Consider the following 13938-nt stretch of genomic DNA (forward strand, 5'->3'; position numbering starts at 1 on the left):
GCCCTCTCCGATCCTGGCCGAGTGCTTCTGTAGACACGGAAACTGAGGGGGCAAGCTGCTGTGACTTATCAACACCTCCCCAGCCAGGCTCATCAGGTTCCTGTCTCCTCCCAGCCTTTCCCACTTTGCCCCTGCCAGTTCACTGCCCCTCTGCCTGGCAGACACACCTCATTCCTCAGGTCTGAGTTTCAATGGCATCTCCTATGAAAGACTTTATCAGACCCCCTTGGGGAGCTCCCTGCTATTCTATTTCCTCCATCCATCCATGCCTGGTCAAACCTGTAGTTGTCCCTTAGGATGGGTCTCTCAAAATGAGGTCTAAGTGTTTGGAGGGTGGGGACCAGGTCTGAGCTGCCCCCGATGTGCTGCAAGAACCTACCAGTGCCTGCACCATACTTAGGCTACCCAAAAAATTAATGGGCCCCTATGGGGTGTGTGTGTTTTCTTTATTGGCAGGGGTGGGTGGGAAGCATGCGAACCTGCACATGTTCTGAGACTACTTCCAGCTGTCACAGTGTGGCTGAGAACTAGTTGGAAAAGACAACAGAACCCAAGAGCTATGGAGGGCCTATTCGTGCCTGGCATCCCAAGGCTAGCTTTACATCAACTTTCCATTTAATCCACCTGAAAATCCTATGGGGTTAGTACTATCAGTAATCAGTTGTATAAATGAGGACTCCAAGGCTCAGAGAGATGCTTAAGTAGGTTAGCCGGACTGAGGTCAGGGATTACTCTCATCTCCATGGCCCAAGCTGGGCACAGAGCAGGTGCTCAATACATGTCTGGGGAATGAACAAGTGAAGATTTCTCGTTGTGATTCAAAGCCTATGTCTGAGACTCCACTTAGAGACCTAAGCCAGACCTGTGCATCCTATTGCTTCCATTCCCTATGTGCAGCTGCCTCTCAAGTTCCCCTTTCTGGAAGGGTGATCTCCCATTCTACCACAAAGACCACACAGGGCCCCATATTCCCCTGGTGGTACTTTGCTGGAGATCATCCCGAGATGCTCATTGTTATTATGGCTCAGAAGTCTGCTCTCCCAGGGCCAGGGAAGCCCATGGAGAAATTTAATTTTCTTCCTCCTCCCAGGAACAGGTGGCTGCAGGACCTCACCTCATCCTAAGGATACATGAGCTGAGGGAGAAACCAAGCAAGATCAGGAATCCCGAGTCCCGGAAACTCACCCTCTGTGGGATTCACAAACATAACAGGGCTGAGGGAACAGGGAGAGAGGGGCGGGGGAGTGGTCCCTTAGGTACCCTGGTTTTCTGGACAAGGAAACCACGGCCCACAGAGAAGTAACTTGCCCAGAGTCCCAAAGTTAGGTAGTTATGGAAGGCAGAGACACGATCAGGACCTGGCAGGCCCCTCTTCTCAGCTCTTATACCTAGATCTAAGCTTTTTGAGGGCAAATGGTTAAGAGGTAAGGTATGTGGTTGTGTGTTTAACAGACAGTAATGTGGCAGATTGTGCCTTTACCCTCTTTTGCCAGAGCAGCTCTCAATCCTAAGTGTGCATCAGCATCACTCAGATGGCTTGCTGAACAGCCCCCTCCCCGGTTTTCAACTCTGCAGGACTGAAGGGGGACCAGAAGTATGCACTCGGACAGTTCCCAGGTGATGCTGCCAGTCTGGGGACCACACTGAGAAAGTTGCTCACTGACACTGTGTTAGGGGACGGGAGCCAGGGAGTAGGCATAGGGAGGAGTATGGCAGTAGCTTGTCAACCTCTTCAAGTTCACAGGAATAGAATCCTGATCTATTAAGTAGGAAACTCCTTACTTGTGACTTCCTCAGTTCCTTCCACTGATAAAATGGAAGCAATCTTCTGAACGCTCATCAAACTTTACCCAGGCCACATAACCAGGCTGCAGATCCTAAAGACTCACATCTGGTTCCGCCTATAGCACCACGAGCTTACACCCAACACCCAAGGACACCCAGAGTAGGCAGGAAACCAAAGTTCCAGAACAGCTGTCTCACTGCTCTAGGACTTCCAAAACCCTGGGCCGCAGTGATATGCTCTCCAAAGGCTTTCTGTGCTACACCCGGTAGCACAGTGTCCTGCCCTGAGCATTTGAGGGCGGGGAAGGGAAGAGGATCTCTGGGTCACATCCGTGGTGACATCTGGATTTCAGTTTAGGCAATCTGGCCTAAACTACTAAATAATTTTTTCTAGAAGGTACGAATCACTGTGTTGTCTGGGGTGTGGTATACTCACACTCATTTCTGCTGCCCTATGCAAACCAGGGGTTCCTTCCAAACATTCATTAAATCCTAGTATGCAATCTGGTTACTAACAACAAATGAGTCTTTACTTGCGACTTCCAGTTCTCCTTATGTCTGTACAAGGCTGGGCTGGGCCGGTAAGGTCCACGCACTCTGCCAAGATCTGACTGCACTGTACTTCCAGCCCATGCCTCAGATGTGCCCCAGACCAGAGCCTTCTAGAAGGACATGTCTTAGACATGTCTGAAAAAAGCAGAAAGGCAAAAAATAGAAGGGTGCTGTCCCTGATATATGTAAGGGTTTCCTTCTAAAGGGATGGGAGTAAATGCACAATGAATCAATGGGCTCACACCATCTCTGACTCTGCCTGGAACAGCTGGCTAATACTAAAATCCAACATCATATACCAAAGCCCACCTGCCTTCCATCATTGCCACAATACTGGCGTAGGATGACGTAAAGCCCAGGTTACCCTCTGTGAGATTACCGCCCAGGCTCCACATCCAGCTCCTTTTTGCAACCTAGAAAAACAGACGCCTTTTCATCTTCCTCAGTATGCCCTGTGGTGTGCCTAGGTGGCTCTAATCCATTCCTCCCGAGTCCCTAGACATCATTTTCTTTTACAAAGAAACAAAACACAGAAATCTGACCTGTGTATGATGCAGGCTGAGTTATAGCTTTCCCTTGGCACCTCTAACTGAAAGTGAAATTCCTTTAAAGTTGGGAAATTCATTGCAGTATTTTATGGTATTGATTTATTTTAAACTTGGTTGGCAGTTTTAAGGCCTGCCATGCTTCTGAATCCTAGAAATGCTGGAAGAGGTCTCCATTTCCTTTGATTGTGTAATACTGCAGAGGACTCACCAGTGGCAATGAAAGGAGGGGCTGGGAGCTTGTGTGTCACTGCCCTGGTTTATCAAGATGGAACCCTGGGTTTTCTCCCCAGGTCCAGGGTCTAGAAGGCATCTCTGGTTGGGATCTCACTTACCAGAACAGTAGTACCCTTTCCCCTGGCCAGCTGGATCCTGTACCCGACACACCCTCAGGGACTAAGGTGAGCTTCTGGTGAGGTCTGAGCTATGACCCGCTTCACTTGTCACCTGGCTTACAAAGTGCCTCTCAACTTACCTTCAAAAACCAGCCCAGGGTGCCACCTCCTCCAGGGAAGCTTTCCCTCCACCCTCTGAGGCTTCCTGTTACCTCTCCTAGGCCACAGCTTCTACAACTAAGTATCCAGGTCTTTCTCCCACTGCTACATCGTGAACCCCTGGAGGATAACACTTGTAGTCTACACTGTCACCACCACCACCAGCCAAGTGCCTGCCATATATCAGGAGGGCTCTTGTTCATTAAATGCAGCTTGGCTCCAGCATCTTGCAACCACAGGGCTGAGGGCAGCCATATCAATGATAGAGACTCCCAATGACGACTACTGCCATCTTGCTTTGGGTTCTCAGTGTCAAATGCCCAGGCTAAGTCCACTTGGGACGGGCTTCTGCCAGGATCTGTCCTGGCAGAGGGAAGGAAGAGAGACAACAGGCTGCCAATGGGTCCCATCGGAGTCCCTTCCTCACTGGTGCCACAGGCTGCCCCGTCAGCACTCACTCTGTGCCAGTGCTTTCCCAGAAGCATGCTTCCAGTCTCCCACCTTCCAACCTTTGGGTAGTTTTGACTTCTGCCTGCTACGTGCCTTCTGCCTACTACTGCCTGCCCCCCAGGGGTTAGGTGGGTACCTCAGCTGCCCACATCTGAGATTGTCTCAGTGTACCCCAAGAGGAATCCACAGAGCTGACCTCACCTGAAGGAGGGGATGGTATACATCCTTAGACCCTGAGAGATGCCCATGGGCAGCACCATACACCAATAGCTAGGGGGCCACCTAAATGGTGCTCCTCTGAGGAGGGAGTCCACCATCCACCTGAAATTAGAAGTCCATCAAAAGCTGCTTTTAAAGAGGCTGCAGGAAGCAGAACCGAACAGTGAAAATTTCCAGTCAGCTACCTCGTTTGGAATCCTGGCTCTCAGAACTCAGCAAAGGGATTCTCCACATCCTCATCCGCAGCAGGATGGATGGCCGGTGGTGGTTACGCAGATGCTATGTGATAATTACATATGTGGTGTCAACGATCAAAGAAAGTGTGGAACGTATTTAATTCAGAGCTGAAGAGAAAGAACAAGGCCTCTCTGCTCAGCACAAGTCAGGGGCCCCTTGAAGCAGGTTTTTATAACCAGAAGCTGTTATTGTTGGTAGGAGTGTCCGTGTCCCAGGGGAAGAGGAAATGGGACTTGGACGGACCCCAACCATCAGGCAACCTTGCTTACAGCTGGCCGATTACAAAAGTGATTTTGCTTTGCCCAAAGGGCCGCCGTCTGGGCTGGGAGGAGCCAAGGATGCCAGGGAGGAGTAGAATGTGAGCAACAACAGCCCTGGGGCAGACCTGTCCCCTCACAGATGCTTTGATGTCCTGCAGAGCTCCAAGGGACAGACTATCCCTGGGGGCCACCAGCCCCATTACATAACCCACAGCTCAGACAGCTCAGCTTCCTACCGTTGATACAGCTGGAGCTGTCAGGGGATGACAACTCCAAGGGCAAAAGCTGGCCCCCAGGGAGTCGCCTGGCCTTAAAAACATCAGCCTTCCTGACCTAGGGGAACCCCCAGAAAACATGAGCAGACAGACCAGGCCTCATAGTCTCTCTATATGCCAGTACCTAAGGCCACCAAGTCCTCACAGTAGAGGCAGAGCTCCCAGGGAGAAGAGAAGTAAACCTTCTGGAGCTTCACCCCCATCTCTCTGCTCGTAGCCCTGTGGAGTGCTAGCGAGACAGGCAAGGCAAGGCTAAGAAGTCCACTTTACAGACAGGGACTTAAAGGAGGCTCAGAAACCGGAGATCTGCTTGGGTCAAAGGATTGATGATCACCGGCTACATACATTCCCCTCCCAATTATCACTCAACTTGAAATAAAACCCTTATTCTCTAAGGATCTAATCACCTACTTCAGGGTAAGGATGGCATTTCCCTCCTTCCATACTTCCTTTGGAAAGTTCAAGGCTCCACCAGAGACTAAGTGGGATGAGCCTCTGGGGTGTAGGAATCAAATTGATGCTGGTCTCTTTGGCGGTTAAGGCTGCATGGAGAAGGGGTCGTCCTGGCTTATCCCTCTCGTTGGGCTACCTGGCTGTTCACCATGAGCACATTGCATATATTTTTTTTTTTTTTTTTTTTTTTTTAAGTACAAGAAACCATCTCCCAACTAAATAGAAGGCTACTAACTGCCCCGTGCCTTGTGCCCGCATCATTCATCTCACATGCCACTCCGTGTGCTTTGTTGAATTACAAAGACATGTGATTCCTACAGATGATGCAATGAGGCAACATCCCCTATCAGTGAACACCAGGGCCTTAGACCTGGGTTCAAGTCTATGCTTTGCTCCTTATTGCTGTGACCTTTGGGAAGATGAAATGATGGGTCAAAATGCACTTGGCCCCAGGGATGACCAGTGATTAGGAGCACCTTCGGCCACCTTCAGCACTGTTGCCCTTCTTTTAAAACCTAACCCCTCAGCACCCCCACCCCTGACACAGGTGGGGGGGTCAGGCCCCCACAGCTCAGTTTCATGCAGCTACCTCCCACAAGGGCCTGTAGTCTTGTGGGTGAAGGTCATGTCTTTATTTATTCATGAGAGACGGCGGGACGGGGGGGTGGGGGGTGCAGAGACACAGGCAGAGGGAGAAGCAGGCTCCATGCAGGAATGAAGGCCATGTCTTAGAAGCTCCTGGACTTGTTCATGTCTGTCCTCACGGCTGGGCAAGGGAAGTCACACTCAATTGAGTGAGGGGCCCGAAAACCTATTTGTCCTAGTTCCCAACTTCTCACCGAAAACTTGGTTTTAACTCACCCTCCAGGGACTCTGTTTTGAAAACTGCTGTTTAAAATGAACTAACAATTGGAATTTTTCTTTTCTTTTTTTTTTTTTTTTTTTTTTTTTAAGTTTCTGGGATCACTCTGATGAACTCAACACTTGATAATGTGACACGATTCTGGTGTAATTCTGCCAAAAGTACAGAAACCATCTGAATCGTTTTCTACAACTTCCATGTGAGCAATCATGCTGTTGTTGCCTGTTAGAGGAGCTGAAGCAGCTTGTGAATACTCAGAAGACCATCAGGGACCCAACCAGTGGGTTGCAGACCTCCACCTCCAATCTCAGAAGACAGGAATGTGAAGCCCAGGTCAAGGGATCACAACTCAGGTCCTCCAGCATGTGAGCCCAGAGCTGTGGATGTGGCCTGGAGAACCATAGAAAATATTCTTCCTTCCATACATGAGGTCTTGATGGCCGTCTACCATCAGAGACAAAAAATCCAGCCCAATTTATTGTTGAAGTAATAGAGGATATATTTATCCTTGGCCTGATGTCCAAAGACCCAGCTCTGGGCTGGATAAATATATCCTCTATTACTTCAACAATAAATTGGGCTGGATTTTTTGTCTCTGATGGTAGACGGCCATCAAGACCTCATGTATGGAAGGAAGAATATTTTCTATGGTTCTCCAGGCCACATCCACATCTAATTTCCTTCTGGAGTCCTGAGATGTCTGCTCCAAATTAAGTGTCATCCAAGTGCCACAACTTCTAAAGGCCCTGGTAACCGAGGCTTAGCTATGAGCCAGCAAACTTGGCAGTGAATGCAAACTCTCTCATCTCACAGCACCCACCCTGGGTACCATGGGCGGTGGTCCCTAAAACACCAGTTTAGCTTTACCCACTTTGGGTAAGGTCTGTGGCCGGCTGGGAGGAGACATTAGGAATTATTAAACATCTTCAAAAAAAATGACAAATAAGGGAGAGCTAGAATCCACCACTGAGTAATCTTTAAAAATAGTTAAGTTTTCTGGAACAAGAAATTGGCCAGAATTGCCTGGAGTCCAGCTTTGTTTAAAAAAAAAAAAAAAAGAAAGAAAGAAAGAAAGAAAGAAAGAAAGAAAAGCTATTGGTAATCTTCCAAGGCAAGACTACTAAGGACCACTATCTTCAGAGATGAACAGAAGGCAAGACAATACTTTCACCTCAAGCCAAAGTATGTATCTAAAATTTAGCACTTCGTTTAGGCAGTTTATATAGAGGGCACTTTCACAACCTCCTGTGATTCCAACAACCTCAAAAAGAGGTATCCCATTTTATGGATAATAAAACCTCAGTAAGATAAATATGATCTACCCTCATTTAATGGATGATAAGACCCAGAGAGGTAAAATAACTTGTCTGAGGTCACATGGGGGCCAGTAAGCCACAAAAATGGGACCACTTAGTCCTGGACAGTCCACTAGGCAACACTCCTTTCAGAGGAATCCTATGTTTCCAATCCAAAGTGCATTTGTTCACCGTTGCAAGAAAAACTAAAACCAGTGAGTCCTGATCTGAACATTACTCTGACCTCTACAATCCCAGATTACGGAGGCCTTTCTTCATCATGGGGGCAAGAGTGCTTCCTAAACTCAGGTGGAGCTCAAGCCACAAGGTTTAATGGGAAAGCTGACAAGTAATAAGCACACAAAAATTCCGTCCCTTTATTTAGGGCCTTGAATAACTCCTGCTTTCTAGGTCTCCAGAGGCCCCCTACTCCTCAGCAGCTCTCTTTCAAAGAACATTCCAAGAGTCCTCTATCCCATTGGTTCTCAGAGGTGTGGTCTGGAGTGCAGGACTCCACAAAGCCAAACCTGTTCAAGGTAATACGAAGACGTGTTGGTCTTTTTCACTTTCATCCTCTCAAGTGTACAGTGGAGTTTTCCGGAGGTTACATGCTGAGTGACACAGCACCAGGGTAAAATCAGAAGCAAATAGGAGAAACCAGCTGATTATAAAGGCAGACAGGAAAATGATTTGTAAGAATATTAAAACAATGCCACTCTACTCGTTAAATTTTGAAAATATTTCTCATAGATGTTAACATAAGTATCATAATCTGAGTTATTCATTTGAAAACCTTTAAAAGTTTCTCAACTTTAATTTTTAATACTACCAGTGTCCTTAGATATAACCCAAAACAAGCTTTGTAGAGTCTTCAATTTCTAAAGTATAACTGGGCCTTTAAATTAAACAAAACCTGGAGAATCACTGGTCAATTCTATCTGCAATTCCCTTCCTCTCATTCCCTCTCAAACCTGCTCTGGTTCAAGAGCAGGTATCTTCCTTATATGCCACCAAAATTGCTCAGGAGTGCCAATGACTTTCCAGTTGCTAAAAGTCAAAGGTCAATCGTCAGTCCCCATCTCCCTCAACCCACCAGCATCATATGGGCCATGGCCAATTGCTCCCCCCTCCTCCTGTCTTGTCTTCACCCGCTTCCAGGACACCATACTCCAGGTCTCCTATCTGGCTCCTTTCCCTCTCCCCAACTCCACTATGGGATGGCCCAGAGCCCAGTCATTCTTTGAGATTTCTAGGCCTACTCTGGCGCCTTGGCCATCTCTGAATTTCCATCTCTAGACCAGATCTCTCCCCCGAACTCCAGGCTCATCCAACTACCCACACCTCACCTCTGTACTTGGATTTTTAAATAGGCATTCCAAACTTTCCCATGACAGCAAAGCCTAACCTTCTCCAGCCCAACCTGTTGCTCTCCATGTCCTTCTCATCTCACGTGGTGGCAACTCTATCCTTCCAAAGACTTCCAAGGCCAAAACTTCCAAGTCATCTTTGATTCCTTTCTTTCAGATCTTATATTCAATTCAGCAGGAAGTGGCTGGCTGACTTCAAAATTCACCCAAAATTTATCTCACCTCCCTGGCTCCATTGTTCTAAGCATCCATTCTCTCTCACCCGGCTTGCTATAGTAGTCTCCCACCTGTTCTCCTGTAGTTTACTTTTATCACAGCAGCCAGGATAATCCTCTCCAAGATCAGTTATTCCATGGCTGAATGAACATGTGTTCAAGACTTTCTGTCTTACCCAGGCACAAAACACAAAATTCTTACAATGGCCTACAGGCCTACTCTAGTTGACTCCCAGTTACCTTTCTTTCTTGCTTTTCTTATGACATTCCCCTCCCTGGGTATCTATCCAGCCTTCAAGTCTTTATACTGGCTGTTCCTTCTGTCTGGGAAGCTTTTTTTCCAGAAATCCTCCTGACTCCCTTCCTCAACTCCTAACCTTTACTCAAATGTTGCTGTCTCAAGAGACCCACCCTGATCTCTTGATTTAAAAGTACACCTCCACCCTCCACCTCCCAGCATTCTGATCTCTCTTATCCTGTGGTACACACCCCCCATACTTAGCATTCTCGAACATACTCCTTGTATTTATTATTTCCCCATCAGAATGTAAGTGCGACAACTGCAAGAATTTTTGTCTATTTTATCCACTAACATCTTCTGTTACTAAAATAATCACTGGCAAATAGTCTGTCAATAAATATGCTAAATACGTGGAATTAGCCTCTCTATAAAGTTTAAGTGGGTAGCGCAGGGCGGGGGAAGAGTCTGAAGACAATAGTTCTTTCCAACTCAAGTCTCTCATTCCTTAACTGGCCAGATACAGCTCATTGTCATCACAAATGATATGAAGCTTCTGGCATCACAAGGGCCAGCTCCTTGTGATTAGACCTGGGCCCAGGCCCACAAGTCCAAGTGCCCTGCTGGGACAGGCTAGGCTAGGCTACAATCAAATAGGCACCAACTGACCAAGCATTATCACCACCAGAGGTCAGAACCTGGGACACTCAGCAGAGCTATGTGCCTCATCTTTTCTTATGCCAAGGTCACTTAATTTCTCCTACCTGAAGGAATCAACCTTCTTTTAGCTAAAACTTTGCCCTTCCAAACAGCACAAATCCCAAGTGTGGCTGTCCAAATGGAGACCTGATATCAATTAGATGTGACAACCCCACAATCCTAACCCAAATTCAGGTTTTTCTTCCAATGACGACCTTCATCCTACCCCATGACAAACTTGAATGCTAACAGGTTTTTTTTTTTTTTTTTTTTTAAGATTTATTTATTTTGGAGAGCTAAAAAGAGTAAGCATGTTGGGTGGGGGAGGGCCTAAGGAAGAGGGAGAGAATCTCAAGCAGACTCCATGCTGAGCAAGGCTCAGATCTCCCGAGATCAGGACCTGAGTTGAAACCAAGAGTCAGGTGCTTAACCAACTACACCATTCAGGTGTCCCTCTAGGAATTTTTTTTTTTTTTTTTAAGTGGAAGGGATGAGATGGAAATGAGAGGTGGTAGCATGAGATACAACTACAATGTGGTCTAGCCAACCCTTTCTGGGCTCTAACATGGCACTACCCCAAACCAAGCTCTAGAGAAAATCCTTACTCAGTGGGCTGCAGGACAAATTGACCAGACATCTGGAAAGTGCTCAATGTTTGTGGGAAGGAATGAAACCTAGAGTCACTCCAGGAGTAAGTTCACTGAGAACACTACAGATGTGACCAGACTCCACACCACACTCACCCACAGCACTAGCACTCTCTGAGAGCTAGGAAGGGAAAGGAAGGGACCAAGAACCCACTCAGGTGACGGATGGCTCTGTGCCCAGTGTGGCTCCTGGGAGTGGCACCACCCCTCACCACCTCCTCTCAAGGTTTCACCAAGTATAAGGGTAACTTATTTCCAGCTCACCATAATTCAGAAAAAAGGTAGGAGGGAGGGAGGGTCATGAGTAAGATACACCTATACCTAAATTTGAAGGATAGCAGATAAATGACTTCACCCCTTGTGGGGTGGCAAAGGTGAAACAAAATGCTACTGCCCACCTGGTGTATATGGTAGTCAACATTTTTTTCCCTTCCCACAAAAGTAGGCTGGATTATTTGAAAGTAAGTCAAATCTGACCACTAAGCCAGCCAGCATTTGTGTCTACTGCCATTAACCTCCCCAAATTTATTACTTTCTTTCTACTTCCACACCCGGCCAGCTGCCCTGATGATCCAGGCACTCCTCTACCCTCAATGCTTCTCAGTTTCACGTTCAACCACATCTCCTTGCTGGTAGTGTGACCAAAAGGGTTGGTCCAACTGGTCTCCCAGGCTCCAGCCCAACTCAGGCATCCATGGGCTGAAGTTCTTAACACTGACTGTTCTGCTCTGGTCCTTAGGTGGCTCCCAAATGCCTACACCAAGGTCGCATTCCAGGGTTCCCGTTTCACCTTGTTTCCCTTGCTTACACCTCAGGGTCAGGTCCAACCGCACAACCGCTGCCCTTTCTGGTATACACTTTTTGGATGTTCTGCCTTGGCTCTGCCTACTACTCTCCTGGCAGGTCACTGATTACTAAAGATCTGCCCTCTCCACCACCCCTTACCACTGGAGGCACTCAAATGTGCTAGGCTCCCTCTGGTTTTGAGTCCTTTGCAGAGGGTTGGTCCTTTTTCCTGGAATGCCTCCCTCCTCCCCCAATTCCCTACTCCTGCCTCTGGGCACCAACCTTAAAAGACTAAATGTCCCTTAATACCATTTCTCCTTTGGCCTAGAGCACCTATGGCAAATTCCGACCAATGTTTTTCCCCCTAACTAATTCAACTAAGCTGCAGAATTCATGAGGATGGGGCTGTATTCTGAATTTGCTTCCCACTTGTTAGCCCAGAGCCTAGCACAGCACTTGACAAATGAAAGCCTACGATCCATCTCTTAAATAAGCAGACTTCCATGTAGGAATATTCACTCACACATCCTTTACACTATCTCAAATGGAGGAAACCCATCATATGTCTAAACTAGTAGGAGACATCATGGTACATATAACAGAATGTCAATCACTGAAAACTGCACTTCCAAGGTATCACATGGGGAGATGCTCAGATTAGTGCTGAAAGAGTAGAAAACCAAACTGTATCTAAATATAGCACGAGCTAAACCGTGCAGAATTGGATAGGTGAATAGGAGGAATACATTAAGGATACGGTTTATTCTCTGAAAAAAATTGTCTGTACCTTTTGCACATTTTCTCCAGTAAACATTTATTAATTGATGAGAAGAAGTATTTCTACAACACTTGAGACTCCGCTCAAATGCCATGTCCACTCAGAAAACTTCTCTAGACTTTCCAGCTCTTATTCCACCCCACAGATCTCAAGACTTGTGTGGGTCTCTCATAACAAGCACTTCGTGGTCTTCAACCCTGCATCTCCCCCCAGCTCCACAGGGCCCACCGTGGGGCCCCGAGATGAAGAATCCAGTCCAGGAAGTGGGCATGCAGAACAAAAAGAGTACACTCACCTAGTTTAAAAACACTCAAGATGCTTTGCCCTGAATTTTAAGCAGCACATGTGACCTGGTCCATTCTGGTTTCAAGTTCAAAGGCATCAGGCCGGTCCTGTGGGTTAGCAGCTAACATATCTTTCAAGAGCTGCTTGATCCCCTCGGACATGGAAGTCCTGCGTTTCTGGGGGATATGCAACTCCATCTTTGGGTTTTCTAGCAGCGCCTCACCAACAGGGACGATTTCGGTCCCCTGTTTGATATAGGTCCCCAGGAGCTCCTTCTTGGTCTCAGAGTCAATAAAAGTGATTCTTTCTATCATTGCCCAGATGATAATGCCCAGGGCAAAGATGTCGGCCTTGGCTGTGTAGTGTCCCTCCCAGACTTCAGGGGCCATATAGAAGTCTGAGCCGCAGGCTGAGGACAGCCAGTATTTATTCACATTCACATTTTTATTGTCTGGATGGCCCTCTTTCCCTCGGGGGGCTAACCCAGCACACACCTTGCTGAGTCCAAAGTCTGCCACCTTGAGGATGGGGGTGCCAGACCGCTCCGTGATGAGGATGTTGTCTGGCTTTAGGTCCCTGTGCACGATGTGGTTTTTGTGCAGGAAGGCAATGGCGCTTGTGAGCTGTAGCATGAAGCTTTTGTTGGTGGCGGGGTCCGGCCTCCGGGACAGGACGTACTGATTCAGGTCTCCACCTTCACAGAACTCCATGACAAACCAGAGATAGCAGGGCTCCTCAGCATAACCCAGGATCCTTTCTCCTAAATTGAAGAAGACCGGAAAGAGCTTGAGTGCCACAGACACATCCCCAACACGCTCAGATCACATGCAGGCAGCACAGCCAGGTTTAGCTGGACAATGCTGACGAGGCTCCAAGCCAGGAGGACCAGCAAACCTGGCAGGGAGCCAGCACCGTGCAGAGTGGGCCCATCTCTACTCACTTGGGGTGAGGTGAGGTCTGCCGGGATAAAGGACACGGGTGGCAGACACTGAGGTCGAGCACCCGGCTCTGGCAGTATCGGTGCCTAGGTAAGGAACTGGTTAACTGTGCCAACCGGTTCAATGGGTAACCAGGAGGCACCGGCACTTAGTTCACCTTTCCAGGTTTCTGCCTCTGCTGCCTCACCTGCAAACGCGTGCACGTAATCAGTCACAGAATACCTACACGGGCCCTTGACATTAAGCTAATATTTACCACCCCCACCCCCTGGGAGGTAGGATGAAATAGCCCCATCTTCAAAGATGAAAAACCTGATGCTCACAGAGATGGAGGAGTCCAGGGACTCCAATACATGTGACCGGGAAGCCACTGTGTTTCACTATAGTATGTCCGGACAGACTACTCCATGTCCCGTGGGACTGCTGATGAGGCAAGGTCAGGTGTGCAAGAAGGTCATAAAAGGTCTGTTAATCCACAACAGGCAAAAAGGACCTCTCCTCCCCTCGCTCCTAACTTTTAAGACTCAGCAATGCACCTAGAATGGTACCACAATTGTT

The 13938-nt window shown here is 47.8% G+C and overlaps 1 protein-coding gene across 1 annotated transcript in view; it reads right to left on the reverse strand.

Annotated features, from left to right (window-relative positions):
• The window catches only part of STK35 (serine/threonine kinase 35), a 44378-nt gene that overhangs the window by 17235 nt on the left and 13205 nt on the right, over positions 1-13938 (reverse strand). Inside the window, exon 3 of the mRNA XM_025469522.3 lies at positions 12453-13202. Coding sequence (XP_025325307.1) covers positions 12490-13202 — 713 coding nt within the window. The 3' untranslated portion in view covers positions 12453-12489. The remainder of the gene's footprint in view (positions 1-12452; positions 13203-13938) is intronic.

Source organism: Canis lupus, chromosome 24 (assembly GCF_003254725.2).
Source record: "Canis lupus dingo isolate Sandy chromosome 24, ASM325472v2, whole genome shotgun sequence".
Classification (NCBI taxonomy): Eukaryota; Metazoa; Chordata; class Mammalia; order Carnivora; family Canidae; genus Canis; species Canis lupus.